The sequence below is a fragment of the Megalopta genalis genome, chromosome 6 (genome assembly GCF_051020955.1).
Source record: "Megalopta genalis isolate 19385.01 chromosome 6, iyMegGena1_principal, whole genome shotgun sequence".
NCBI lineage: Eukaryota > Metazoa > Arthropoda > Insecta > Hymenoptera > Halictidae > Megalopta > Megalopta genalis.
In genome coordinates, this window is record NC_135018.1 from 12,449,521 (window position 1) to 12,476,348 (window position 26,828).

A 26,828-nucleotide genomic window follows, 5' to 3' on the forward strand; every position below is an offset into this window, starting at 1 on the left:
TCTTCTCCTTTTCGTGGCCGAGTACAGTAAATTCTCCCTAATTGACGCTCAGTTTGTACACAAAAGTGGACAATTTGGAAAGAGGAGATTCGACTATTCAAGCCTTGCGGCTCGTTTTTATAGTTACCGATTCTCAACAACTACATATAGAAACGAGCCGCAAGGCTCAAATAATTGTACCTCCTCTTTCCAAATTCTCCATTTTTTTGTGTATAAGCTGAGCATCGATTAGGGAGAATTTACTGTATATCGCGGCAGGTTCGCCCAAACCCCTTTGATCACCGAAACAGGATTCAAGCTCGAACTTATTGACCATTAGCCTCACTGAATTCTTTTAAGAGAGTTTATTCTACAAAACTTATTAGAATACAGTAAATAAACTGATTGATGGAAGGATTCGGAAAGTCGAACGATAGATTCGATTTTGAATTAGCAGCGGTTTATGGATGATAGCGAATCTAAAATTATTCGGTTGCTGACTGTGCCGCGAAGAGAACAGCTCGAGCGAATATTAGCGTCAGGTATCTATTACTAAAGTAGCTTCTCTTGGTTGAATGGAAACACTATATTATGATCTAGATTAGACTTTAATACGTTGATTGATGCGAGGCTTTCGTGAAGACAGCACTCTTTCTACAACATCATTGTTGTTCTCTAAACACAATTTCCAAAATGCAACAGTGAACGTATTAATAGTTCAAGTATAGTCTAAACATTAATTTACCAATTTATTAAAATATCGTTTTAGCCGACACATAGCATTCTACGGAATAGCAATCTAGAATAGCGATAGAGTCCCACATTACGTAGCACTGCTTTTTTACACATCACCCACTCGAACACATGAAGCAGACAGGTAGGAAATACAGTTAGACATTCACACGTTTCCAGTGATTTCCGATCGAACATGTCTACTGTAATGTGTTTAACCATGCTTTTTAGATTATTCAATATTTCCGTGACGATCGGCTTTATCCTCGGTCGCATACCTACGTTCACGTGTTCGATCGGAAATCGTTCGCAAACATACGACAAAAATATACGTGGCCTGGCTATACATGCTCCGCCGTTTCCAAATACTAATCGAAGCAATCTATCTTTATTCACAGAAAGCAGATCTGGCGGTCGGTTCGATGACCATCAATTACGCTCGCGAGAGCGTGATCGACTTCACGAAGCCATTCATGAACCTCGGTATTTCGATCCTTTTCAAGGTAAGAAACAGAAATAAAGGCCCGCCGGAAATTTCACCCTTGCCAGCGTGAATCTGCCTGATCGACGGCAGGGCAATTATCCACGCGGAAAGATGAGAAATCCGGTCAGCGTCTAAGAGAATCCTCGAGCTGAACAAAGTGCCCATTTAATCCAAGCCCGAATTTATGATCCTCGACGTTTCAGGATTTCTAATCTCACTTGTCTCGCGCTTGCACGGAGAATAGTTGCCATTAGTTACCCACGATAATTGGGTGACGGAATTATTTGGTCAAAGTTGAAAGTCAATATTTACGCTGGTGGCTTCATTAAATCTTCAAATATCCAGAGGTTTTAGAATTTTACACTGCTCTATATTGTTTCATAGTCTAAGAAAAGTATATTACTGCCTAAACCATAACCAAAATTCTAGTTCCTTTCATTATATTTTCTCATCAGTCTATTAATTTATGTACAGTCAGTTTTACACATCCTAACTGTTTCTTTTTATTCCAACTATTAACAGGTATTCTCATGATATATGCACATTTTTGAATTTTTAAGTTAGATAAGTTTGTTAGATAAAGCATACAAAATTTTGTTGAAGAACTGCAATTGGATGGAATGAAAACAAATTTTTAAATCCGTCTAATTGCTATTTTTGCAAAAATTTCTTTACACATTGTCGATTTTTGTACAAACTGGTCCTTCTAACATCTCAAACAAATTCAATTCGTTAAGTCCAATTTCAAAAAAGTTATTCCGCTTTAATAGGTGTCCGAGTGGTCCACGTATACAATTTGTCCACGACTGTAGATGGAAAGTAATATGTTTCACTCCGCTAGTTTATGTTAAAACTGTCTCTACCGCGTCCCTGTATTGATCCAAGCTAACTTTAGCATAGTGTTTTGAGTCTCTATTTTTTATCACTATTCTACAAAGAATCTTAAAAATTAAGGAAATATTTTTTATTTAATTTTACTTCTACGAAATTTGTGGACTGCCTTTATAAATATCAAGTCATTTTACGTCATAAGTAATATGAACTTCCTTGTAGCGTTTTGTAAGTGAAATACGTCTTTGTAGGTGTTAAGTCTTTTATATTCAATTCAATGGGCCATAAAAAGTGAGGGGCAAGATATAAATTGTTCTAATTATATCTCTTTCGTATTTTATCTTCCAAAAGTATATGGAAAGAAATTCCTACGAATTACGGAACGATTTGATTCGGAGCAATTTCTTGAAATATATATTTTCACAATTAAAAATAGATTCAAACCAGAGTGAGAAAAACTTTTGCGCAGTGTTATTATATCTGTTACATTAACGCAGCAGTCTCTAAGACCGCGTGTCTATAATTATGAGATGAAATTACATTTTTTCTAAGCGTTGCCCGTATTAGATACATTTACATTATTCAGTAATTTGCGCAGTAAAGATTTCACTGAATTATCTCAGATACCATGTTCGTTTAATTCGAACTTTTTGGGACTCCAAAAATGACGGTCCTACAGTTCTTTTTACGAGAATCCATTGTCGTCGGGGCTCCGAGTTTTTATTTAATTTTAAAGAACTCGTCTCATATAGCTGAATTTCAATTTCATCACGATGGTCCAAGTTTTCTTACAAGGATTTGCTGATCCGAGACTCGGGCTCTTTTTACTTAATTTAGCAGAATTTAAAGTTAAGCTTCCCAGCATTTTATATAATTCCGTTTCTCGGATTTCTTTACAACTCTCTACATTCTTTATATTTAATTCAAATACTGAGTTTCTTATTAAAATTGAAATTTCTCAAACTGTTGATATATTATTACCAACTAATTATGATTATGCACAATGATCCATGATGTAGTGATTAGATTAAATATCCAAATTAAGAAATTGCTAAAATCATAAAATCTTCTCAAGTTTCTATTAAGATAGTACTTTCACAGTATAAAACAGGTCGCGAAACTTTTTCTTCACAAGCAGTCGACAAATTCGGAAGAATTTTTCTAAATCTTCGAATCTTTGAAGATTGTACCACTAACATTAAAATAAAAGGGTTTCCTGTAAAACTACTAATTGCAGATCAAATGCTCGAAAATTATGTTGCACCTCGTTCCATTCTCGTTAATTACGATCGCCTCGCTATCGTTACATTTTTTTCCAATTTAAGTCCTCTTCGATCAAAGTAAAATATAAATTTCATTTCCCGATGTTCTTGCAGAGTGCAATGAAACGTACCAATTCATCGTAGCGTGATCTAGAATCCAGAACAATCAGATAATATTAAATCTCCAATACTTTTGCAAGTTCAACGGGGAGCCGTTTCATTTATGCTCGTCGTGAACCTCCGGCGATATTCCTTTATTCGGAAAGATCGAGTAGATTGACAAGAGAATGTTGTTGCAGGGTAACTACTCGCGCAAGAATAACAGCGACCAGCTATAATGAGGAGAGGATTGAGAGGCGGAGACAAACGGCCGTGTTGGATCCTAAATAAAATTTTGTAGACGCTCGTGCTTCTCAGGGTTTCAGCTTCGTTTCCGCGTTTCGCCTCCTATTTGCGCCGGGTATCGATAGAAAACTCAATCGGGCGTTTCGTTCGGCCAAATTTACGAGACGACTGTGCCAGTTCCACTTTTGCCTCGTTTCTCTCCGCTTCCCGTTTCTCCGTCTCCACGTTTCCTACGATTTTTTACGGGAATAAAGAACGAGCGCGCGATCTTTCCTGAATCTATCATCGAAACGAGCTCGGCAACCTAAACAAAAAAACAATAGACGATGACTGATTATGCGGCAGTCGCAGTTCCAAGAATACTTTGTTGGATCGCGATCTAGGGTACAGATTCGCGATATGGAACATTGAATCTCAAAAGCTTGCCAAAAGCAAAGGAAATTCTTTTTATGCAACTTATGCCGGACAGCGACGATCGTACTTGTATATTTCCGCTTTGAAAAGTATGGTTATCACACTTTAGAACTTTTACTTAATTGGTGTACCTCGAATAGCTCCATTATTGTTAAAAATCTGTCATAGAAAACATGATTTCAAAATGTAGTTGAATTAAACATTACTTGATACATTTTTCCCTCTAATAATTATTTCATTAATTGCGTCTATTTACTTTTATTTCTTAAAGATTTCTATTCAAGATGAAATTAAAATCTTGATATCGAAGCTCGTTATATTATTGGTCCCCTAATCTTGACTGTAAATTTTATGTTTATACAAATTTGAGGTCCTATTCGAAGAACATTTATGACTTTGAAATTTACAGAAAGAAAATCATATGCATAAAGGAAACCATCCTTTTCTTTAACATCGTTCTTTATTATCAGAATCAAGTATAGCATTTCAGGCGCTCGAGTTTTGTGAAATACCTTATATGTTATTATTAACAAAATATCAATCGATATGAATTTTTTTCACAGTTTTAATACTTTTTGTACAAGGTTTAATCATTTTCGATCTCATATGTATGTTGCTATTTGTAAATATTTATTAAAAAATGCATCGTGTCGAGACTAACCGTGATCTCCGCGAATTTAATCATATCAAATATATCATTCTGCCGCGATGATTTTGATTTTGTGATATCGTATAGACATAATGGTACATTTTTGCGCACAATAAAACAGCAATTAAACTGATCCAGCTTTCTCTCTCAACGTGGTAATTAATCATTCACTCGGGGTTTATATCAATCTCGTAGCTCCTCGCGATCCCATCTCGTCATCATTTCCACGGAATTAATTAATAGTTCGTTTATAACGCTCTGCAAGCACAGCAACGAAAAGCTATGATATCGCATCACTTGAAAGCAGCACAGTCGATTATTTATTAGCAGCATGCAAACATTTCTTATTTTAAACAATTTAAATTACTAGTAAGTAAAGGCTTATAATTGTGTGCAACGATGCACAAAATTGGATTTTCGAGAGCAATAGATTTACGTTATTATTATGTATCCAAGGAAAAATGCAAAAGTCGTCGTATATGAAAAATAAAACGCTTTGGTAATAAAATTAAGAGTGCAGAGGTTAGGTTCACCTAAGGCGACTGCTATAAAAACTGATTTCTCAAAAACAAAAGAAACCTATGAATATTTGAGAAGACTATTGCAAGCATACGGCAAGACAATATACTTTTTGATTTCAAAAAACGTTTTCTGTATTTCAAGCTTTCCTTCATTTTATCGTGGATTTCGGACCTGGATGTTCTCGTGAATTACACTCTGAAGTCGTAGGAAGGCAAACGCAAGGAAACGAACGCAGACAATTCTTTCAAAGTTTTAAACGATTCTCATGGGTCGAGGGTCTTCTCAACATCTGGGCCAGCAATTAGTGTCAACCAGCGAACTCTCTAATTAGTGTAATGCTACCGCTTAATTGCAATCCGTGTTGCCACTGTCTTCGGTCCAACCATCCTTTAATTATTCGATGTCGTAATTGATCAACCATCCGGTAGGATGCGGTACACCTGTCGTCTTCGTATTAAAGCTCTCGGAGAACCGCTGTATAGAACGATCGGAGAATATCTCATATTTGTGATATTAGCATACTCGATATTTTTTCTTTTTTCATACATAAACGTGACACATGAATCTTCCTTACATTTGATAGAATCAGATTTACTCATGCTGCATAGAAGAAACAAGATAGAGCGCATCTGGGTTACCTTCAAATCACCAATTATTATTATTAAGTTATTTCACCGACAATGTTTTCATCAACATGATTTTTCCGATACCGCATTTCGCCGGCATTGTTTATATACCGACATATTGCAGCACGTTGGCTGCATAATGCAGTGAAATTAATTAGTAATTATTAAGTACAAATAATCATGTGTTCATCAGAAGAATCTGAATTTAATGCTTTAAGGATAAGTCAAAACATAAGCACACGCGTCTGATATGTTCCTAGTTGAAAATGGCAACCGCGGGAGAACGAGACGTGACGAAACTCAGGAGGCGTCGTTTGTTTTTAATCGACCAAGCTCGAGTCCCACGTATTCAATATGGCGGCTCAGTAAGGCCTATAGGGCCAATAGGAAGAAATCATTTCTGCCAGTAAGGGAAACGCGTTTATCCCCTACTTCTGCGAGAGCGTTAACATGAGTGGGTTGGTGGAAATCGGTTCTACACTTTTCTCAGCGGACTTCTTCTGAACAACGGGCAATACATCGACTCACGTTTTACCGCAAATGCACTATAATTGACATTTAGAACTCTTGATAATATTGAACCCGTTGAAATCACCGACAGTTATTTCACCGGCAATCATTTCACCGTCACGAAGCCTATATACTGTTGAATTTCGGTTGAAAATTGAAAAGATGCAAATCCGGAATTACAAAATACATTATTTGCAAACGACGAAAAGTCGTCACCGAAAAATTATTTCAGGAAACTCATTGTAACGCTGTTCCAGTCATAAATTCTTGTCCGACTTCAATCTTTTATATAATAACATAACTTCCAGATGTGTGAAGTAAGATTTAGAAGTTGCGATGCATAGCCTCGTTGATAACGAGGTTGATAACACAACTTTTAAAACATTGTAACTAAAAACGAAATGAAAGTAAAAGACATTGATAAATCAGTGTGTGATTTCAAAATTCCACTAATAATGGGCTATAGAGGAGTAACGAAATAAAAACGGTGATTTTGGTATTAACGGATATTCTTGCACTTGGCTACATACGCGGATAAGGTATCGATACATTCTTGCAACGAAGAAAAAGCGTGGTTAACGGAACGAGAGTAACTTCCGTTCAATTGCTTCCAAGATCGTAACTTCCGCGATCAACAATGAAGCGTGACGAAAAATAGAGCCCACCTCGTAAATCCTGCTTGATAGACAGAAGAGATTACATGCCAAGCAAAATTTCGATATCAAGCCACGTTGTGGATGAAATACATAGCAAAATTTACGACAAACGCGTAAATGAGACGGCGCGGCGCTGTATAATGCATTTCTTGCAGCGGAAAACGACGAAAATGATGCATATTATTCGTCGACTACAGATTTTTGTAATCTCAATAGTTTTGCTATTATATTTCCCCTCGATCATCATTACGAACATAATTTATGGCTGTGATCGTTGATTACAGTTTTAGAAATCATCAGTTTGTGAAGATTTACACAAATTCGCTTTGTCTTAAGTTACAACAATTATAATAAAGTTAAAATGTCTTCCGGTAGCTAGAACAAAAATAATTATACCATTCGTTTTTTACCAAAATAAGAAATGTCCAGGCCTTAAACAAATAACAAATATACAATATTCGAGAGAGCAACGCGTTACACAATTCTTAAAAACAATTTTTAAAAAGATGTTAAATTATGCTTTCTTCACATATATCTCAATATTGAAATCCGACCTCTAAAAAGATTATTTCTCGAGTGCACAATGCGTATAATTTGTAGAAAAAGACTATAGAGAAGCATATCCATTTTCACTCTATGATTCTACTGAGATACTATAGATATAGTTGTTCAGGAGATTGAAAAAAGATTGAAATAAATATGAAGTAGTTCAAAGGAATTATGAGACGATTCATGAATCTTTCAAACACTTCAAAGTAATCACAAATTGCAATTGTCAGAAAATCTTAAACTTCAATTTGAGTTATGTTTTGGTCTTAAATCTTGAGGCTAAAGTGATTTAAAACATGATTATTGTAATAAAAGATGCTATTAGTTACCACTACTAGTACTGCACATTGCTTGAGAAGAGCATAATTAATTACCAGGAAATTCTAAACATACCTCGAAAATCGATTCATAAACAATCCTCATTATATGCAATAGACGTAGATTTCTACATATAATTAACATTACAACGTTAATTAAACTAAAATATGAGGTTACACCAAATATATTGTAGTCCTTATACGATTCTGTAATACATTTTTGCTGGACGGACTATAATAAACTTTTTATTTCTCGTATTATATTGATTCTAGTTAGGCTTGTATTCCCAACCCTCATGGAAGGTTCAAAAATGGCACTTAAAGAAAAGTATCATTTTATTATGTCGGCGTTTTAATTGACACGTAAAGTGATTCGCAGGAAATGAAATTCCAGGTACCGACCAGTCATCCGGCTCGTCTCTTTTCCTTCATGAACCCATTGGCCATCGAGATTTGGCTGTACGTTTTGGCAGCGTATGTTCTCGTATCTGTGACCATGTTCGTGGTAGCGCGATTCAGCCCGTACGAATGGAACAATCCGCATCCCTGTCACGTGGGCTCCGAGGTTGTCGAGAACCAGTTTTCACTGGCCAACAGCTTCTGGTTCACTATTGGCACCCTGATGCAGCAGGGCAGCGATCTCAATCCTAAGGTAATTCAATGGCTCCTTGGCACAATGACTCCCTGCATTTCCAAAAACAGACGTAATCATCAGAATTTATATACTTATTTGAAAATATTTTCGAATTTGTATTTCATATGGGTGTTCCACAATTATTTTAACAGCCGAAAATGAGGGGTAGCTGAGGTCATTTGAAGTAACTTTTTCCTTTGCGAAAATGCAATCTGCGGCTTTGTTTACGAGTTATTAACGAAAAACACTGGCCAATGAGAGGTGACGGCGCGAGAGAGAGAGTCCGCGAGAGAGTCCGCAGCACGAGGCTTTGACAGAAGGTCGGGACGGACTCGAGCCGCGTCCGAAGTATTGAACAAATCACGAAGCGTGAACTTTCCGGATTTTTTTTTATTACGTAAAAGTGATATTTTTAAGAAAAACGCTGTTCACCTCTACTGTAGAACGTCTGAAGAATATTTACTAATTTTTCGGACCCGAAATAATAAGTAATTTAACCGTGACGGCCGTTTTAATTTTATAGTGTGCATGACATCTCGTGTGTAACATATGAAATTTTTAAGCAAGGTGTACGGTGAAGATTAACGAAGTACGTAAATGATATTTTAATTTAAAACGCAGATTCAACGAACGCAGTTCAACGAATGAAATAAATGAAATAAATAATAATCGTGGTAAAGGACGTAAGGGATATGTTTGTTAGAGAAATATAAAGAATATTATCAATAAGAAACTCACCCATTTAGTTGTAAAATCCACTTCATGTATCCGACGGCGACGAACAGAAGGATGTCTCCGGGCAGGCAATTTCAACGTTTACTTTCACTGCATTATCACTAAACATTGATCACTTGTCAATAATATTTATGGACGAACTTTCCTGGGTTAATATGTATGGCTCTGAAAAGAGCCGATTTTTTTAAGCGACGCGTTCGAAGTTCTCACTTTTAACGACACGTATGTACCGCGTTGTCAAGACGAACTGCAGAAGACTGGCACGATGGCCGACAGTGTTTCGTTTTCCTACGAGCGAATTTCAACTGTTTCCCATCGAACGCGAACATTGTCAGCCATCGTGCTAGTATTCCGCAGTTCATTCCGTCAACGTGGTATGTGTTCTTAACAATATGAACTTCGAACGCGTCGCATAAAACAATCTGCTCAGGGCCATACATATTAACCCAGGAAAGTTGGTCCATAAATATTATTGATAAGTGATCAGTGTTTAGTGATAATGCAGTGAAAGTAAACGTTGAAATTGCCTGCCCGGAGATATCCTTCTGTTCGTCGCCGTCGGATACAGATCAGCTGCGCAGATCATCATACATTGTACGAGGTCAATGCACTATCCTCCTGCACACATTTCCGTGCATGAAGTGGATTTACAACTAAATGGGTGAGTTTCTTATTGATAATATTCTTCATATTTCTCTAACAAACATATCCCTTACGTCCTTTAACACGATTATTATTTATTTCATTTATTTCATTCGTTGAACTGCGTTCGTTGAATCTGCGTTTTAAATTAAAATATCATTTACGTACTTCGTTAATCTTCACCGTACACCTTGCTTAAAAATTTCATATGTTACACACGAGATGTCATGCACACTATAAAATTAAAACGGCCGTCACGGTTAAATTACTTATTATTTCGGGTCCGAAAAATTAGTGAATATTCTTCAGACGTTCTAAAGTAGAGATGAACAGCGTTTTTCTTAAAAATATCACTTTTACGTAATACAAAAAAAATCCGAAAAGTTCACGCTTCGTAACTTGTTTAATACTTCGAACGCGGCTCGAGTCCGTCCGGACCATCTGTCAAAGCCTCGTGCTGCGGGCTCTCGAACTACGCGCCGTCACCTCTCATTGGTCAGTGTTTTTCGTTAATAACTCGTAAACAAAGCCGCAGATTGCATTTTCGCAAAGGAAAAAGTTACTTCAAATGACCTCAGCTACTCCTCATTTTCGGCTGTTAAAATAATTGTGGAACACCCTGTATAATGGCACGTAATGTCGTGCAGCTTCAATGTCGATTGTATCTATCACAAGTATAATTATCTGAGCATTTAGAAATATCTATACTAGTTTGATGAACCTATTTTTGGAAACTCGAGCGATTAACTCACTGTCCTTATTTTATTACTTTGTTTTTCTTTCCTGTTATTGATTTTTCTTCTTAAATAAGTATAATCTTTTCGTTAGGTTCCAATTGTTCAACGGAATGATAGTTCCGTACTTACATGCCCACTGTCAACTGATTCCATTTAGCAGAGATCAGTTAATGATTTCCTCATTTTCTTATTATCAAAAAATACTTGAGAATTTTCTTGCCAATCGACTTCTTGGTCACAAACCATAGCCGTGTAATTTATTAGATTATGCCATTCTTAACTTTATTCTTTATACTGATATTTATATACTATGTATTGAGATGACTATTTAATAATGTCGATAGACTTTCGTTATGTTATCATGTGCCTGAATATAATTTTTGAAACTGTGCAGACTTTTCTGTATATTAATTAACATCTACTGACATTGAAAAGAATCAATTGTTGATCAATTGTTGATCAATGGTATCAATCAATTGTTGATCAATGGTATCAATCAATTGTTGATCAATGGTATCAATCAATTGTTGTCACAATGGTTATTGCGATTAATTATCAGGCAGCCAGCACGCGGATTGTAGGCGGCATTTGGTGGTTCTTCACTCTGATAATCATCTCTTCCTACACTGCTAACCTTGCGGCTTTCCTCACGGTCGAGAGAATGATAACACCGATCGAGAACGCTGAGGATCTCGCTGGTCAGACAGATATTGCGTACGGAACCCTCGACAGCGGAAGTACCATGACCTTCTTCAGGGTAAAGGAAACAATTCTTCAGTGTAACGTTGTGTGTATTTGCGTATAATAGAAGACGTTCCCAAATATCTAGGTTTTGGAATTAGCATATTGAACAATAAATTAGTATTATACAATTCTTCAACGTCTGTACTGATGTACATATTGAATGCATATAAATACCAAAACAAACATCTTATGGATTTGTTGTAATGGAATCCTTATATCGATGGCAATTCCAGTAAGAAAATTGTTTAAATAAAGATTTCAACCGTATTTCAAACCTTAGATTGCTGAGCTCAAAGCAGTCTGACACGACAATGGTTTATAAAATATTAAGTCATGTGGAAAGTTCTGCGGTCGTTACAGTGACAGGTTCAAGAGTATAATATTCAAATTCAGTAATTTGTTGCCACTTCGCGCGTAATTGAAGAATTCCTCTTGCGTAGAAACTTCTTTGTTTACTTGCAAAAAGTTATTAAAATGATTCCATTCAAGAATGAGACACTACAGGACTTCAACATCAATATTATAAACGTTCAAACACCATCCTTTTAATCGATGTTTGCAATGATTTCTGAAAAGAAAAACAACTGATAACACTTTCTATGGGGCACTCTGTGAATTACAATAATTTCAAGGAATTTCTAATTTTGTCTATTCACACATGCTGAAAGGATTCCATGATCGAGACGTACAAGAAAATGTGGCGGTTCATGGAAAACAAGAAACCATCAGTGTTCGTACCGACATACGAGGAGGGCATTCAGAGGGTCCTCCAAGGTGACTACGCTTTTTTGATGGAGTCGACTATGCTGGATTATATCGTACAGAGAGATTGTAATTTGACTCAGATCGGTGGACTTCTTGACAGCAAAGGTTACGGAATCGCCACACCTATGGGTAAAGCGTTCTATCCGTTCATTTTTCAACGTATCGCACACGATATGCGATTATAAAGTTTTTCCTGGATATTTTACAGGCTCACCTTGGCGAGACAAGATATCTTTGGCAATTCTGGAACTGCAAGAGAAGGGCGAGATTCAGATGCTGTACGACAAATGGTGGAAGAGTCCTGGCGACACTTGCATGAGGACTGAGAAAGGGAAGGAGAGTAAGGCGAACTCTTTGGGAGTGGATAACATAGGTCAGCTTCGTTCAAGCAAACACTTGATTTTACATTGCAATTTAGATGTGCATGTTTGCAAAACTAGTAATTACTATTACACTTGCCAGAGATTTAATTTTAGAAATATATTAAAATTCAATTGTACAATGTAGTCCACAAATTACACTTTGCAAAACCTATCACAAAACGTATCATTCTGTCAAATGTATGTCCCATAATTCCGGATGAGATAATTGTTCAGGAATTATCTAAGTTAAACATCAAGTCAACGTCCCAGATCGCAAACAGTCCTAAGTTTTCGCAGGAAAATGTATGTGCAAGCAGAGGATGTTAACAAACTCTCAGATACCTTACAGGTTAATTATGATAGGCACTGTCTATTGTATTTATTTATGGGGAGAGGAGATATTCTGCTTTATTGCAAGGAAGAGAGGCACCTAGCTAAATATTTTAATAACTATGAACTTATTTTAAACCAGACCAATGATAATGCTTCTACCGTATGCCAAGAAAAGAAAGTTATTAGAAATGAAAACCAAACCGCCACAAACTCGAATAATAACAGTAATGACAACTAGGTTTCCGTAGACTCTATTCCAGCTAATCGTAACAAGAGATGATTTTCTTGCTCGATGTCAGTGTTCACTTTGAATGGTAGTGCTGAAATTGCTAACAAGTTAAAGAAACAAAGCAAGAGGTCTAATACTGAAAAAGTAAAAAACTCTCTTGATTTTGAAAACGTTTTTCAATTTATTTTTGTAGCAGTGCACATTAATCTAATATATCTAATGTAATATATCACATCTAGTTTACACACTGCATTTGTACGTAATTATATTGTTAAAAATTTGTTGTCGATTGTATTTTCTTGTAAGCCAATATGAATCTCAGACGAGATTCCAGGTACTAAATGAAAAAAATCTACGATTCTTATACATGTTGATGTGCGAACCTGAATGTGAAAAGCAGTTTTCTTCATTCAATCAATTCATAAAATTTCAGTATTTGTGAACGATTTTTGCATTAACGATTGTATTAGCTCTTCCACATACAACAGTGATATAGATCGACGATGAACTCTATCGATTCGCAAATATCAAACCAACACTTCATAATGGATTTCTCGATTGTTTCGATTTTTTCCCTCATATGTACCTTCCTTCAACCCTATCACATTAATTGCGACAGGTTAAATGCATTTTCTACAGAACAATGTCCTATCCAAGAGCAGGACAAACAAATTTTTACGTTTGCTTGAGGATGAATATCTTCTGTTGCCTCGTAGGTGGAGTTTTCGTCGTTCTACTGTGCGGTTTGGCGTTCGCCGTGCTGATCGCTATTTTCGAATTCTGCTATAACTCGAGGAGGAACACGCCGGCGGAACGGGTGAGTCGAACCGGATGAAAATGATGATGCCAAACGAGAAACATAAATACAACAGTACCTTCCGAGTTTTATGAATTATTTAACAAACAATTCGTTCATGGAATAGATAGACGCTTTTTACAGACGAGTACGACACGGCGCATGAACTGCATGCATGAGTTTTTGTCACTTTTTGTTTCATTTGCATCGCCGTGGGCTTTTTCAACGCAGCATGAACTCATCTTCCACTGAAGCATGCCGGCAGACCACAAGCGCACGAAGCTCAGTCGTGAACCAAGGTCCGTTTTTTCAAATCTCACTTTGTCTCGTTAATTTTTCTTTGCTGTCATATACAGCTGCGGTTTTTTATCCGTCTCACGTTCCACCGTGTCGTTAATTTTGTCTGCTCTTTGATAACAACTTTTTAAAGTTTTAACTCCGATCAATAGTTCGGAATCGTTCAAGAATTTTTAGCAGTACAATGTTTTCGTCGAGTGTCGGAGTTGCTACGTTTAGGGATGGGATTAAGTTTAATGATCTCTTTTGAACTCGTAGGAATTTCCACAATGAAGCTCCATTTTTGACCTGCGTGAACTATACGCGATAATACAGCAAGATTTAAGTAAAATTAAGCTTGAGGAAATATTGTGATAAGAATTAGGTGCCATTTTAATACAGCACAATGTCGTTCGATATTTATTGTTTTTTTTTCTGGTTAATATATTTATGAAAAACAATTTAAAAAGGTTCTAATCTATCACAACTGGATTTGAGTCTACTGAGACATATTCTTGACTTCTTTTTCGAAATTCGTAAAACGTTCAAAGTTATCTAGACTAATTCTAATCTGCTACACCACGCTTCATCCTATCTCTAAGAATATTTAGATAATATTAGTCACCTGAATTAATTAAAAATTTTTAACTTTTAATCAACGATCTATCAGTAAATACTAATACGGATAAAAAGATTGATACAGAAAAGTCAGCCTTATCCGATCCTTTCAACTTTTAGTCTAAATATGCACTGTGACCAGGTCTGATATAGATTTATAAGCGGACCGCGGATTTTGCGCTTTTATGACAAAAACGAGTTGATCAAATAAGAGAAGATACACATATATTTTTAACTCTTGCCCCTTGTTGTTAATGCAGACCATTTTTATTTTGCTTAAAAATCCATAGCCTAGTTATAAGACTCACAGTGCATGTGTAACGAAACTGAGTAATCAAATGTGTCTATGCAAAAACTGTCGCAACCATTTTATAAACTGAAGAAGAAGATGCCACAACTTATGAAAAAAAAAAATGGTCCAAGAATTGACTCACTTGAGACTTTGCCACCAGGCATGTCTCAAGACAAATCTCATCGTCCGTGAACCACTTAACACGTTAAGTGCCGAATCTCAAGTCCCAAAATTCCCACAATGTCAAAATCATTTAATTAATAAAATCGAATGTAGAAAGTTTAGATTTACCATATGAATTATTTTGTATTCTAAAAATCCTGGTAACATTCAGTTTGTTCAATGTATTACAATAAAAATGAATTTCAGAATCCAGTTAAACATCAGTGTCACTTATATGTGGCCAACGCGCCACTCAAAGTGTTAAGTGTTGCTCGGGTTGGTACGTTATCATTGGCTTCTTTGAATTCAGAGAGCTCCAATATCAACGCCAACCGGTTCCGGTTCTCTACAAGGGATCTCGCAGTCAGTGCAACAGCAACAACAGCAACAACAAACGCCGCAGCAGCAGCAACAGCAACAAAACCAGCAGCAAGAGTCACTGTGCTCGGAGATGGCTCGGGAACTGTGTCGCGCGTTGCGCTGCCACGCATCGTCGCGACGACGACGCGCCTGCGAGAAGTGCACGACGCACGTGATCGGCTATCCGCAGGACAACCCCACTGCCACCCCCTTAAACGGGATGCGATCCCAGGTATTGCACAGATTCAACTTGCAACTATCCTTTTTGCTCGGAATCGTAGCCACCTCGTTTTGATCTCGAAATATGGTGCCGAGATCAGCGTATTGAACCACTATTCCCTACACGTGTCGCCGGTGGTCAACCTCAATTTCAATGATGTTTACAGAAAATATTTATTAGACACATCATTTTTTATGAAGAAGTGTATGAAAGATGTCTTGAAAAATGTTTGGCACACACATATTTCTTATAAAATAAATGAAACCAGTTCTCAAATTCGAGAAGTATAGGACGAAAACCACTTGTTCGTGCAAAATGCATGATTTCTCATTGCATATTCTTTCGTGTAGACCAAATCTCAATAAATTGTCGATTTCTGAAATGTATAAAATGTTTTATACTTTCTCTGCAACGTTTTTCGTTAAATAATAATTCACGACAATTCACACGCGTGAACTGAGCACCAAAATAACAGATGCGTGTTGTTAGCATTAGCAAAACTTTTCGATGAAAACGTTAAAACGTTAAAATTTCTCGGCTATGCGATAAATTCGAAAAAAAAGAACTACTTCGTAGTTACTTTCTAAAAAGAAACTGCAAAAGTCATATCAACTAATAGTGATTATGGCGGAGATATTGTGCACTATTTTTGTAGTACAATGGTAAACGTACGTAGATATCGTAACGATTCTCGTGAGTACTAATTTATGTTTACACAAGACAATTCGCCCCCTGTTAACCTACTGCGCGTATCAATAACAGGAAATGGAGAGGAAAATACCAACTGATATTATTATCCACAATTAGTTGCTACACTTTTGATGCATCAGTGTAATCATTAATTTGGGCTGCTTCTGCAATTATTCGTGATAAATGAAGTAGCATAACGGCAAATATAATTTTTATATATAAATTAGATTGGGATCATATTGTCAGTGGTTCAGTTGATTGGATACGATTGGAGGATCATTAATAGGAGGCACTTCATTAATTTCTATAATTACTGCAATTTTAAATCTTTCTTTCGTTTAAAGTACATCAATATGAATAAAATATATTTCAGTTAACATATACATAATATATTTTGTTCTTAAATAATAAAAGGGAAGTTTTACAAAATTTTTATGAGAAATAGTTCCTAGGAAAATATTTAACGCGTGCCTTTTCATCGACATTAGCATCAATAAAATTATTTTTAAAATATATTGAACATTTTTTAATACCCTTTTGCAAATTTTGTTATAAAATATTCACTCATTTTCATGGAAACTCGTGTGTGTAATCTACGATTCGGAATATTTATGAGAAATTCTGTACGCAATCAATTTAAATATTTTAGTATGACAAGACGTATTAAGTAAATCAGCATTGTTTATACGTTGCTGTCATACCCGTTTCATATCTTTCATATCATATCCCTTAAAGTATCTGTAACGCGATATGTTCGGGGTACAACGGAAGGACACAGAGTGAAATTGCACTAGATTTTATTCAGAGATGTATATACAATGACGCGCGGTGCTGATGGATACTAGATGGAGCGCGGCGGAATAGTTGAACGTGTAGAGGCTCGGCGTAATGCTTAGACGAGAAGACGTTCAGTTTCTTGCCGCTGTTATTTATATTATGTCCCCCAAAAAGGCCACGCCTTTTTGGGAGACTCGCTGTCTTCTTTTCCCCCGCTTAGTTTGGCGGGGGAGGCAGCCATCGTCGTACCCTCGCTGTAGGGGCGCGCTGGCCGTTCGGCCGGGTAGCGGTACGCGGCCGGCGACTTTCTCCGCGACTAGGCCTGCAGTGCATGTGGCAGTGATAAAAAACAAAGAGACAAAAGAATTTCCGGGTCTTGCAAACGTCAAGGACGTTTTCTCTCAGTCGAACCCTTGACATCTGCAAGCGGACAGTTTTATGGTTATTACGGTCGCCGACCGTGTGCCGCTACATATCCCTGCCCGATTCTTATAAACTGCAGTGAATTTCCCTATTACCTTTTCTTCTTAAAATATGTCATAATCTATCAGACTCCTTTCCTTGTAAATTACGTTAGAAGGACCACCAGTATTACCATTGAAAAGAGTTATGAACATTAAGAATAATAATAGTAAATAGTTCAAAAATTTAGATCCATTAGGAAGATTCGAATATTCCATATACTACAATTTTAACTATGGATAACATATGAAAGAACTACTGGAGAACGACCCAAGTCAAACATCAAAACATCATGTTTTAAAGCTAAATGTTAGCCATTGAATATTAGTGCGTATTCTTTCTGCAATCAACAAGATTGGTAAGATGGATGAATAAATACCGCAATTCTTGTTATTTTCTGATAAAATCCGACGTTCCATGTGGTCGAAACTAATGAAAGCATTTTCTGAGAAACATCTCTTTGCAGAGAAGCAGCCTGGGTGTTCCCACGGTCGAACTGCCGCCACACATTCACATGCACCATCACGCACCACCGCCACCACCGCCCCACGACTACGACGGTTCTTAGCCACATGTTCCACGTAATTCAAGTTTCTCACCTCTGCGATCACCGTGAGCGTAACTAAATGGCAAGGACAGGGAGAGCAAACAAAGGATCATGAAGCAAGTACAAAGCGCATCGAGTGGCACTGGACGGAAGAACTGCGAGAAGAGTTCGTTTTACTTTTTCTAGAGATCGACAGTAGAACACCGCCGCGAGTGTCACGTTGCGAGACATCACCAACATTGCACAATTCCTCTGCGGACATTCGCCACTGCCGGGGGTGGGGAAGGGGAGGGGGAGGACTGTTCTCCACTGTCAACCGTGTCAATCCGCCCGCAGAGAGTTTTTCGTCTCTTGGTACTCTATCACAAAACTTGCACCGATAATTATCCGCACATCTTTGGTCACGATAGAGGATCGATTTCCTCAAGTCTGGAGTCTCGCGAGAAAGAAGGGTGCAATTGGCCAACGAGATATAACAAAGTCAATATATATATATATAACACTTCGCGGCAACAATACTCTTCGCATCTGAAAATTCCAGAAAAAATTTTTTAACCTAGAGTTTGCCGAATCAAAAATTTGAATCGTTTCCTCCAGAAATAGGGATCCCTCAAATTGAATAGAAAATAGGGTCTGAGCACAGCTGAGGACTAAGTTCACTGTTAGAACTTACGACGTAAGCATCCTCGGAATGCTAATCTTACAAATCCGTTGTATCTCGTTCATCAGTACACCCATCTCGTGGAACGCTCTTCCTCGGCACTCGTTCTACATTTCTTCTGCAGTTTCTTACTTCCGTAGTAAAAACACAATGGAGTTTTTTGTTGCAAAGACAAGCAAGATCTCGAGGCTATTTTATCTTGATTAATCCCCTCGATTGAATGGCTATGGGTTTTCTGTTCAAGCAATCATTGAGATAATCGGAGTTATATTTTAAGAAGAGGACGCTGGAATCTTGCGATTCAAATGGCTGCCAAGTACGACTAAGAAAATTATTCAGCATGCAAATCAATATGAAAAACTATTCTTAAATTTCTTATTTTATCGGAAATTTATAAATTTTCATGTAATTTCCAAAGAGATGTTATTATAGCGTGGATACGCGAGTGTTAAGTTTATACCACGAATCTTATAAATTGAAAAGTCTAACTGGTCAAATAAGGGCTGCACAAGATTTCTTATAATTTTTGAAAAATGAGCATATAGATAGTAATCACATGAACGAAAAACATCGAGATAGAAAATCAATTACTAAAAATGGCAAAAACGACGTCGTTGAACTCATATTATTCCAGCATTATTCCAGCATTATTTCAACTCGAGAGACACTATCCTCAAATATCTGTTAGATCTCATTATTCTCTCTGCTTCTGCAACTAGGTTTCAATCGATCTAATAGACGAATTATAATCTTGTAATCGAAGGAAAGGCTCCTCGGTAGTCTATCTTCTTAATTGATAACGAGATTTCGGATGCGAGTTCTCTCAGAACATTGAAACAGAAAGAAAAATAGGCGACGGTCAAGGTGTCGTCTAGAATCACGTATTTGCGTCCACTTAAACGAATAAACATACGCGTACACGCACCACACACACATACACACACACACACACACACACACGGCCACCGAACACGAGTACACTTTGTGTAAATACCGCGGCGGTACGCGCGAAAGTAGAACGATTCAATGCGAAGTATTTTAACTAACGCGAGACAAACGAGTATGTGTTTAGCGTTAAACAAGTACAACCAAGTAGACGTTTGGTGTCATTTAACGTGTGTATATGCAGATAGACGGCGAATAAATTTAAGACATGAAGACGGAAATCCATCCATTTGGCTACTTTCTTTCCAATCGATCCTTCCTCAATCGAGACCTGTTCTCAGAGGAGTATCCAAATTAAATGTCGATATTTTCCAATTGAAATAAAACACAAATTATTGGAAATTTGTTTTTTTTTTATTTTAACCTAAATCACTTGTATAAATATATTATAACTTATAGTGGAACTTGTGTCTTTTGTAAAGGAAGCTGTTATTTTTCTAACATAATTTTCTAATACAGCTTTAGGCATTTTAAAATACAGAATTATAAATATAATACAACGAAATTAATGCTGAAGAACGATCTTAAAACTATACCTTGAATAAATTGGAATTATATACTAACTTAAGACTTCCTGCACGACACTGCTTGTATCCGTTAAAGAAGCATTGACAAAAAGCAATTTTAAAGTTCGTAAACAAGTTGAAAAATCATATTTTTAATTTATCATTGAATATAGAGCAGCTAATAAAAGCTATAAATAAGAGCAGCTTTACAAATCTGGATCTTGAAATTTGAGCATCGATACCATTTTCATTGTAACTCTAAACTCTAAATCATTGTTATAATTATGATTAGTAAAAGGAAATGGAACACAGGTAAATCGATCAGTCCGCAATTTTTTATATAACATCATTTATTAAGGGATAAAATAAATGACAAATAACATATCACTTATATGAAACTATAACATTTCTTAGAGTGTTCATCATTCGTTATGATATAAAAGAAATCACATCACATACGACCCTCCATGTAACGCCGTCGGTCGTTTGTGCTCGGATCGAGACGCTGACTCGCGCGATCTATAAAATGTTCTATCCGACGTGACGACTTGTCTGTTCGTTCGAAAAAGAATCCACGAAAACACGTAAGTAGAGGGCTATGTCATCACAAGGGAGAAGAAGACCCAGAAAACTCCATGTGGGAAGCCTCGCGAGCGAGACTAGAGCTATTTGCCTCGGTCCATGATAAGATTAGGCGCCGACCGCGTCGCTTAATCGAATCAAAATGACCGTGATGTTGCAAGGCGAGTCGCGAATGGAAAATTCTCCGGGTCCAGGATTGGGAAAAGGTGTCTCAAAATCGGTTAAAAGAACAACTCTTGTTACGGGGTGTAAAAGAATTTAAAAAGTCGAGGTCGGCGTTCGCGGGTCCCAACGGATTCGAGCTAGCAAACGACCGTGCCTATGTCTTCTTCTGATACGATAATAATAATAATATATAATCGACTGAATCCATTTGGAAGGGCCTAGTCAAATCACTTGTAATTATCACACGAACGTATTCGACGCGGCGGCATGTAAATATTCAGCTCTTCAATCGTTATTTCATATCTTTTTTGTCCTCCTTTTCTATCATATTTCTCTCTCTCTCTCTCTCTCTCTCTCTCTCTCTCTCACTCTGTCTCTCTCGTAATATGTTTTGTGACACTCGGAGGTGGCTTAAGCTCGCGAAAATACGTGCGAACCAGCGGGACCGGTCTCGAGAACACGTTTTAACACGCGCGAAGCCGCTCCGCGCCGCGCGCGCGCGAGAGAGCTCGTCAATCGTATCTTGCTTCGATGTTGAAAACAATAGAAAATAAGAAACTAAAGAAGACGAAGAATACAAAGAAACGATACATGTGTATGCAGTATGTATGTAGGTATGTATGCTTGTGTGCACGTATGTATGCGTAGAACAAATGCCTCGTTCGAGTGCTTCGCTTTCTATCTCGGCCTCGTTACCACCTCCAGGGTTTCCCGTTTCCTCGTTCGTTGATAAACGTCGATCTCAATTGGACATCACCAACGACACCCTCGTACAACTCTAGACGAGAAAGCGGGAAGCCAGAAGCTCACGAAGATTCTAGCTTCTACTAATAACAATTACTCTGTGTCGCTTCCCTTCGTTGAACAGGGGACAATTAAAAAAAAAGAAGCTTCTATTGTTTCTACCACGCGAGACTCAGCTTAGAAAATTAGATAAGAGAAAATAATCAAGATCGTCTTTTAGTCGCTCACTTTTCTCTCATACACATTCGCACTCATCTTCTTCGTATCTCCCTTTCTCTCTCTCTCTCTCTCTCTCTCTCTCTCTCTCTCTCTCACATACAATCTCTCTTTTCCTTTTCTGCCTTCGATAACTGACCCTTTTTCATCTACGCTAAAGAAAGCTCTCCCCCCCTCCCTCTTTCCCGACTACTAGAATGCTTATTACATATGAGATCAGTCCAGGCACCTGAATGGCGCCGCGGACACCGCGATTTATTCCACGAAACGTTCACCAGGTGTTCTCCATCGGGCTCTGATCGCTCTCTCGCGATCCCATTCGCGAATCGCGCGATACTCGGTGATCTGGCAAAGGCGGAAAGAAAGACAAGGGTAGACAGACAGAAAAATAAGACAGATGTCGAAAGAGAAAAAGAGTGTGAGAGAGAAGACGTGAGGCAAACGGCACAAAATTAAACGCGAGCTATGTTCCCCGGGGCAAATGAACTTTTCTCCGCAGATGCTGCGATTTACAGAAATATAAAGTAATACAATCACTCCTACTAAATTGAATAGAAAACCAGATTTTCTTAAACGAGTAAATTTTTTAGAACAGTTTGTGTTCCTAATAGAAATGATTCATCGGCGGAAACGTGGCACGAGTCAACAAAGAAACCGCGTACGAACCAATTTAAATCAAGAATGTAAAAATCGGATTCAAAGCCGAGCCTCTCGATGGAAATGTTAGCTCGGGAAGTCCATCTCTTAACCGTTTACATAACGTATCAACATACATCGGACCGAAACAATGAAATACAATTAAATAGGTTGATCACTATGTTGAATATGTTCGTTCTACACAGAAAGACAGACGCGCGGGCATCCATAACGAATTGAGACACGCAACTATGATAATTTCGAGGATACTTCGATGCCGCTGGAACACATGAGGCCGACGTTAGGGAACAGGTTGCGAAAGAGGAACCGGAAGTCGCGTTTGAGGCGGCTCTGTAAACGGTAAATCTCTCTGCTGCGTTTTCGCGCTCGGATGGAGAAGAACGAAGATGGAGCAGGCGAATCCTGCGACCTGAAGATCCGTTCAGAAGAAAAAGATACGAAAGAAAAAGAACAAGGAGGAGAGAAGAAGAAAGTGTCGAAGCGGAGCCCGAAGGAAATGAACGTCGAAGGAATGGAATACTGTGGTTCGCGCAGTCCGTCGCAACCTGCGACGTACATATATCCGTCTAAGTCAACGATTCTTCGGCGAGTTGCGACATGGCTGAATGGAGAACACGTGAAGAGGAAAATGAGAGAAGAACGAACACGAAAAGGAAGATGCGCGGCGATCTCGTTCTATACGCGTAATAGGGTCGCGTGAGATTGAGGCTCGCCCCCTATAAATTCTTTTGAAGTGATATGTAGGGACGTCGTTTGTAAAACAAACGCGTCGCTGTTGGTCGAAAAGTCTCTCGGTGTATGTATGCATGAGTGTCGCTGTGTTGTGTGTCCGTGAACATGTGTCTGACTGTATCCGTATGAATATACCTCGTGTGTACGTGTACATAGTCCGCTGGTTTTCTACGGTTAATTCGTCGGCGCATTCCCGTTCGTCCTGCTATCGCAAACCAGCGCTGATAATTGTTTAGAAATGTTCGATTTCCAGAGATCGTTATTGTTTCTGGTCGCCAAAAGCCGGTTCGCAAACTTCGGCAGAGAGAACGCGGGCGTGTGGTTCTCCTACGGAACATAATAGTTCCACATCATATACACGAATATACAATAAATTCCAAATCACACACATACACAGTTACATAATAAAGAGACACTGTAATTAGAAACTCTACACGTACATTTCCCGTATCGTTCATTTCCCCCTGTTATATGCTGTGTGCTTTTCCTATGTATTTTTTTGTTTCTTTCTCTTTGTTTTGTTCGCCTTTTGCTCGTGCCGTTCTCAAAGTTAGCACGCGATCCTCCTCGCCGTTTATCGACGTAAACACGTGATTTTATATGTACGGCGTGTACATACAGATATACATACGTATAATACATATACATATATACATATGTATATATATTATACGTATACATATACATATACATATATATGCGATCACAGACGCATGTAATTTGCGCCTATTAGAGTTTTTGTTTTCCTCTATTGTTTCTTCTTATTTTGTTTGTGCCACGTTCCTCGTGTACCGTAACGACTCTTAATATGGATTTGATTTATTTAAACAGCCTCTCTACCCTACTTGCACTCGTACATGGCGAGTGTTCTAGTGTGTTTTGGTCATCGGAAGAAGGTGCGAACCGCGATCCTCGATAGATCTCTAATCATCCCTCGCTTTTGAAGTTAACACGATCTTCGCGAAAGGCGTCGACAACTTTCCAAACCGTTTTGTCGTCCGCCCCTTCGCTTGGTCCTCGCCGTTCTTACATCCGATCGCTGTCACCAAAAAATGTTTGTGCAGTCTCGAGAGTATGATTATTTACGTCAAACAGAACAGACAGAACGAGCTTCGCGTGCGCCAGTTTGTCACCGTGTGACAAACTGTTATCGGTGAGTGCTTTCCTCACAGTACGAGAATCTCTCGTTTTCTAAGCAACTCGTTCTATCTTCTCCGTCAATATTCGCCAATAGAGAACTCGGGTCTCCGTAATAACAGGGGCAAAACGCAGTGTTTTCGATTGTAGTATAGTTAACGCACGGAATGATCACGTTGTTCGTGGCTGCGCAATGGACTGGTCACAGTAGCGCCATGATCTGTCGTTAATAAACACGTGCTGAACGTCCTTATGATCTACGACTCCCCATTCTTCGAAATCTGAGTTCTCACCACACGAATACAATGATAAAACGAAGGTACACTTTGTCGATAATATTATAGCATTTGTTGTCTCGTTATATGATAGTCATTGAAGTAAACGAGGTCGAAACGAAATATGTACATGCATATACATATATGCACGTATATACATATACATATAGGTATCTATACATGTGTATATATATATATAGATATATATATATATATTTGTATGTACAACGCGAAAGACAAAATTTTCTTCTATCACGCGAACGAGCATCGCGCGCCGAAACGATTGAAATCGTACAATGACATAATCATCTTGGGTTCGGTATAGGCTCGTGATTGCACCTTTTGCGAATTATTGCAACCATTGATGAATAAAAGTGTCGCGACACGTCAGTCGTTACGCGAAACGGACGTAAGACGCTCTGCCCTCTTCTTTTTCCGTGGTCTCCGCTGTTCACGGTTCGCGACAGCGAACGAGAACCGTGTGGAAGCGTATCGTTAAAAAATTAAAAAATAAGGGGCTAGGGGGACAAAAGAATAAACTTAATGGGTCCCGTTGAGGGGCTCAACGGGAGGAGATTAGGCAGAGGGGTGTACGGGGGGCAGAACTTCTGTAGATCTGAAATTTTAATAAAACGCGCGAATAGCAGTTTACTACGATTAATCGCGAACATAAAAAAAAAATACGAGTGTCTATTTACAAAACAAATCTCCTCCGCTGCTCTTGTCGCGTCTCTCTCGTATTCACGTCTTGCTCTGTCTCGTTCTCTCTTAGTGATCCGATCCCCACCAGGGGTCTCCTTCAAAAATGATCTCCTCGTCTCAGAGGCGTGGAAACGAAAACGGCGCTCCACTTCTTCTTCCTTCTTCTTGCTCGAACAACGTCTTTACACGGAATTCGTTCCTCGTCGACACTTTAGACATAGCATCGTCATTCTCAGCTCTCTCACTCTCCTCGATCGCAACTTTCTCATCAAAGAGATGACTGCATTTCATGTTACCAACAACGAGCAAATGGTGGATACCTTGAAGACACTCGTGGAGGGCGCGGGTCCGGTTTGATTTCTCCTTCTTCTTCTTTATTTTCTTCATCTTCCCCTTCATTTTCTTCCTCAGCGCGCCCAATGTCGTCGGTGTAACGTAAATCTTCTGTTTGAATCCTTGTATGCGTTCGCGCACGTGTTGCGTATCTGTGTGTGCGCGTATCACCGTGTCGGAGATACAACGATTTATGCATATACTACGACTTCGTGTGTACTTGTGTATGCGTGCCAGAGGAAGAGAGAAAGAGAGAGGATATCGGTGTCGCGTTCGCTCGTTCCTTCCGCGCCGTGTGCAGAGTCCGCAAAGACACCTCTTCGCGAATCCGTGCTGCGAGTTTATACGATTGAAAATAAAAACCGACGACAAACTGACTGACAGCAAGTAGACGAAGGGAGCGGCGCGGGCCTCGCTTAGGTCATGTATCGCATCACCGCGCGGAGCGCGTACAGCAGCTCAGCTTGCATACGCGCCTCCAGAATCATCAAATTCACGTGGACCTGTGAAAAAAAACAAAAATACCCAATTAACGTTAGAAATTAACTTCTCAAGAACGCTGTCTCGTTCTGATCGATCGGACTGCTTGGTATTTTTCTAAACAGTTGAGTTGTCTTAATTTTAACTTAAGACATGTTACGTGGTCCTCATAATTGGACCAGATAAATGCATGATATTCAATCATAGCTTTATCAGTTTTTTCAAACATATATTTGAAGGTATATCTCATAAACCTGTTGATCTTTTTGTTGTTTCCGATGTGACAACTATCCATTTAATTTAATCGAGACAAGTGGACTTAGTCGATCAAAATAGACCCGGGCTAAATTCTTTTAATGTTCCCACGATCTTAAATTGTAATCTGTAAATTCTGAAAGAATAATAACCAAATCCATGATTGTGAGAAAAAATGTGA

General features: G+C 38.3%; 2 protein-coding genes across 14 annotated transcripts in view; one reads left to right on the forward strand and one right to left on the reverse strand.

Moving 5' to 3' along the window:
* LOC117225760 (glutamate receptor ionotropic, kainate 2) overlaps window positions 1-20,084 on the forward strand; it is a 221,495-nt gene extending 201,411 nt beyond the window's left edge. For 5 of the 9 annotated variants that reach the window (XM_033479510.2, XM_033479526.2, XM_033479535.2 and 2 more), the window contains 8 exons: window positions 1,110-1,214; window positions 8,256-8,528; window positions 11,184-11,381; window positions 12,037-12,262; window positions 12,342-12,506; window positions 13,774-13,874; window positions 15,512-15,793; window positions 18,177-20,084. In XM_033479510.2, coding sequence (XP_033335401.1) covers window positions 1,110-1,214; window positions 8,256-8,528; window positions 11,184-11,381; window positions 12,037-12,262; window positions 12,342-12,506; window positions 13,774-13,874; window positions 15,512-15,793; window positions 18,177-18,278 — 1,452 coding nt within the window. In that variant the 3' untranslated portion in view covers window positions 18,279-20,084. Of the gene's footprint in view, window positions 1-1,109; window positions 1,215-8,255; window positions 8,529-11,183; window positions 11,382-12,036; window positions 12,263-12,341; window positions 12,507-13,773; window positions 13,875-14,084; window positions 14,153-15,511; window positions 15,794-18,176 lie in introns of those variants that run through there. The other 4 variants (XM_033479517.2, XM_033479554.2, XM_033479544.2 and 1 more) reach the window with 2 other exon arrangements.
* A 673-nt stretch (window positions 20,085-20,757) lies between these two features.
* The window catches only part of Sesn (Sestrin), a 296,174-nt gene continuing 290,103 nt past the window's right edge, over window positions 20,758-26,828 (reverse strand). For all 5 annotated transcript variants that reach the window (XM_076523347.1, XM_076523346.1, XM_076523348.1 and 2 more), the window contains one exon: window positions 20,758-26,415. In XM_076523347.1, the coding sequence (XP_076379462.1) occupies window positions 26,329-26,415 (87 nt within the window). In that variant the 3' untranslated portion in view covers window positions 20,758-26,328. The remainder of the gene's footprint in view (window positions 26,416-26,828) is intronic.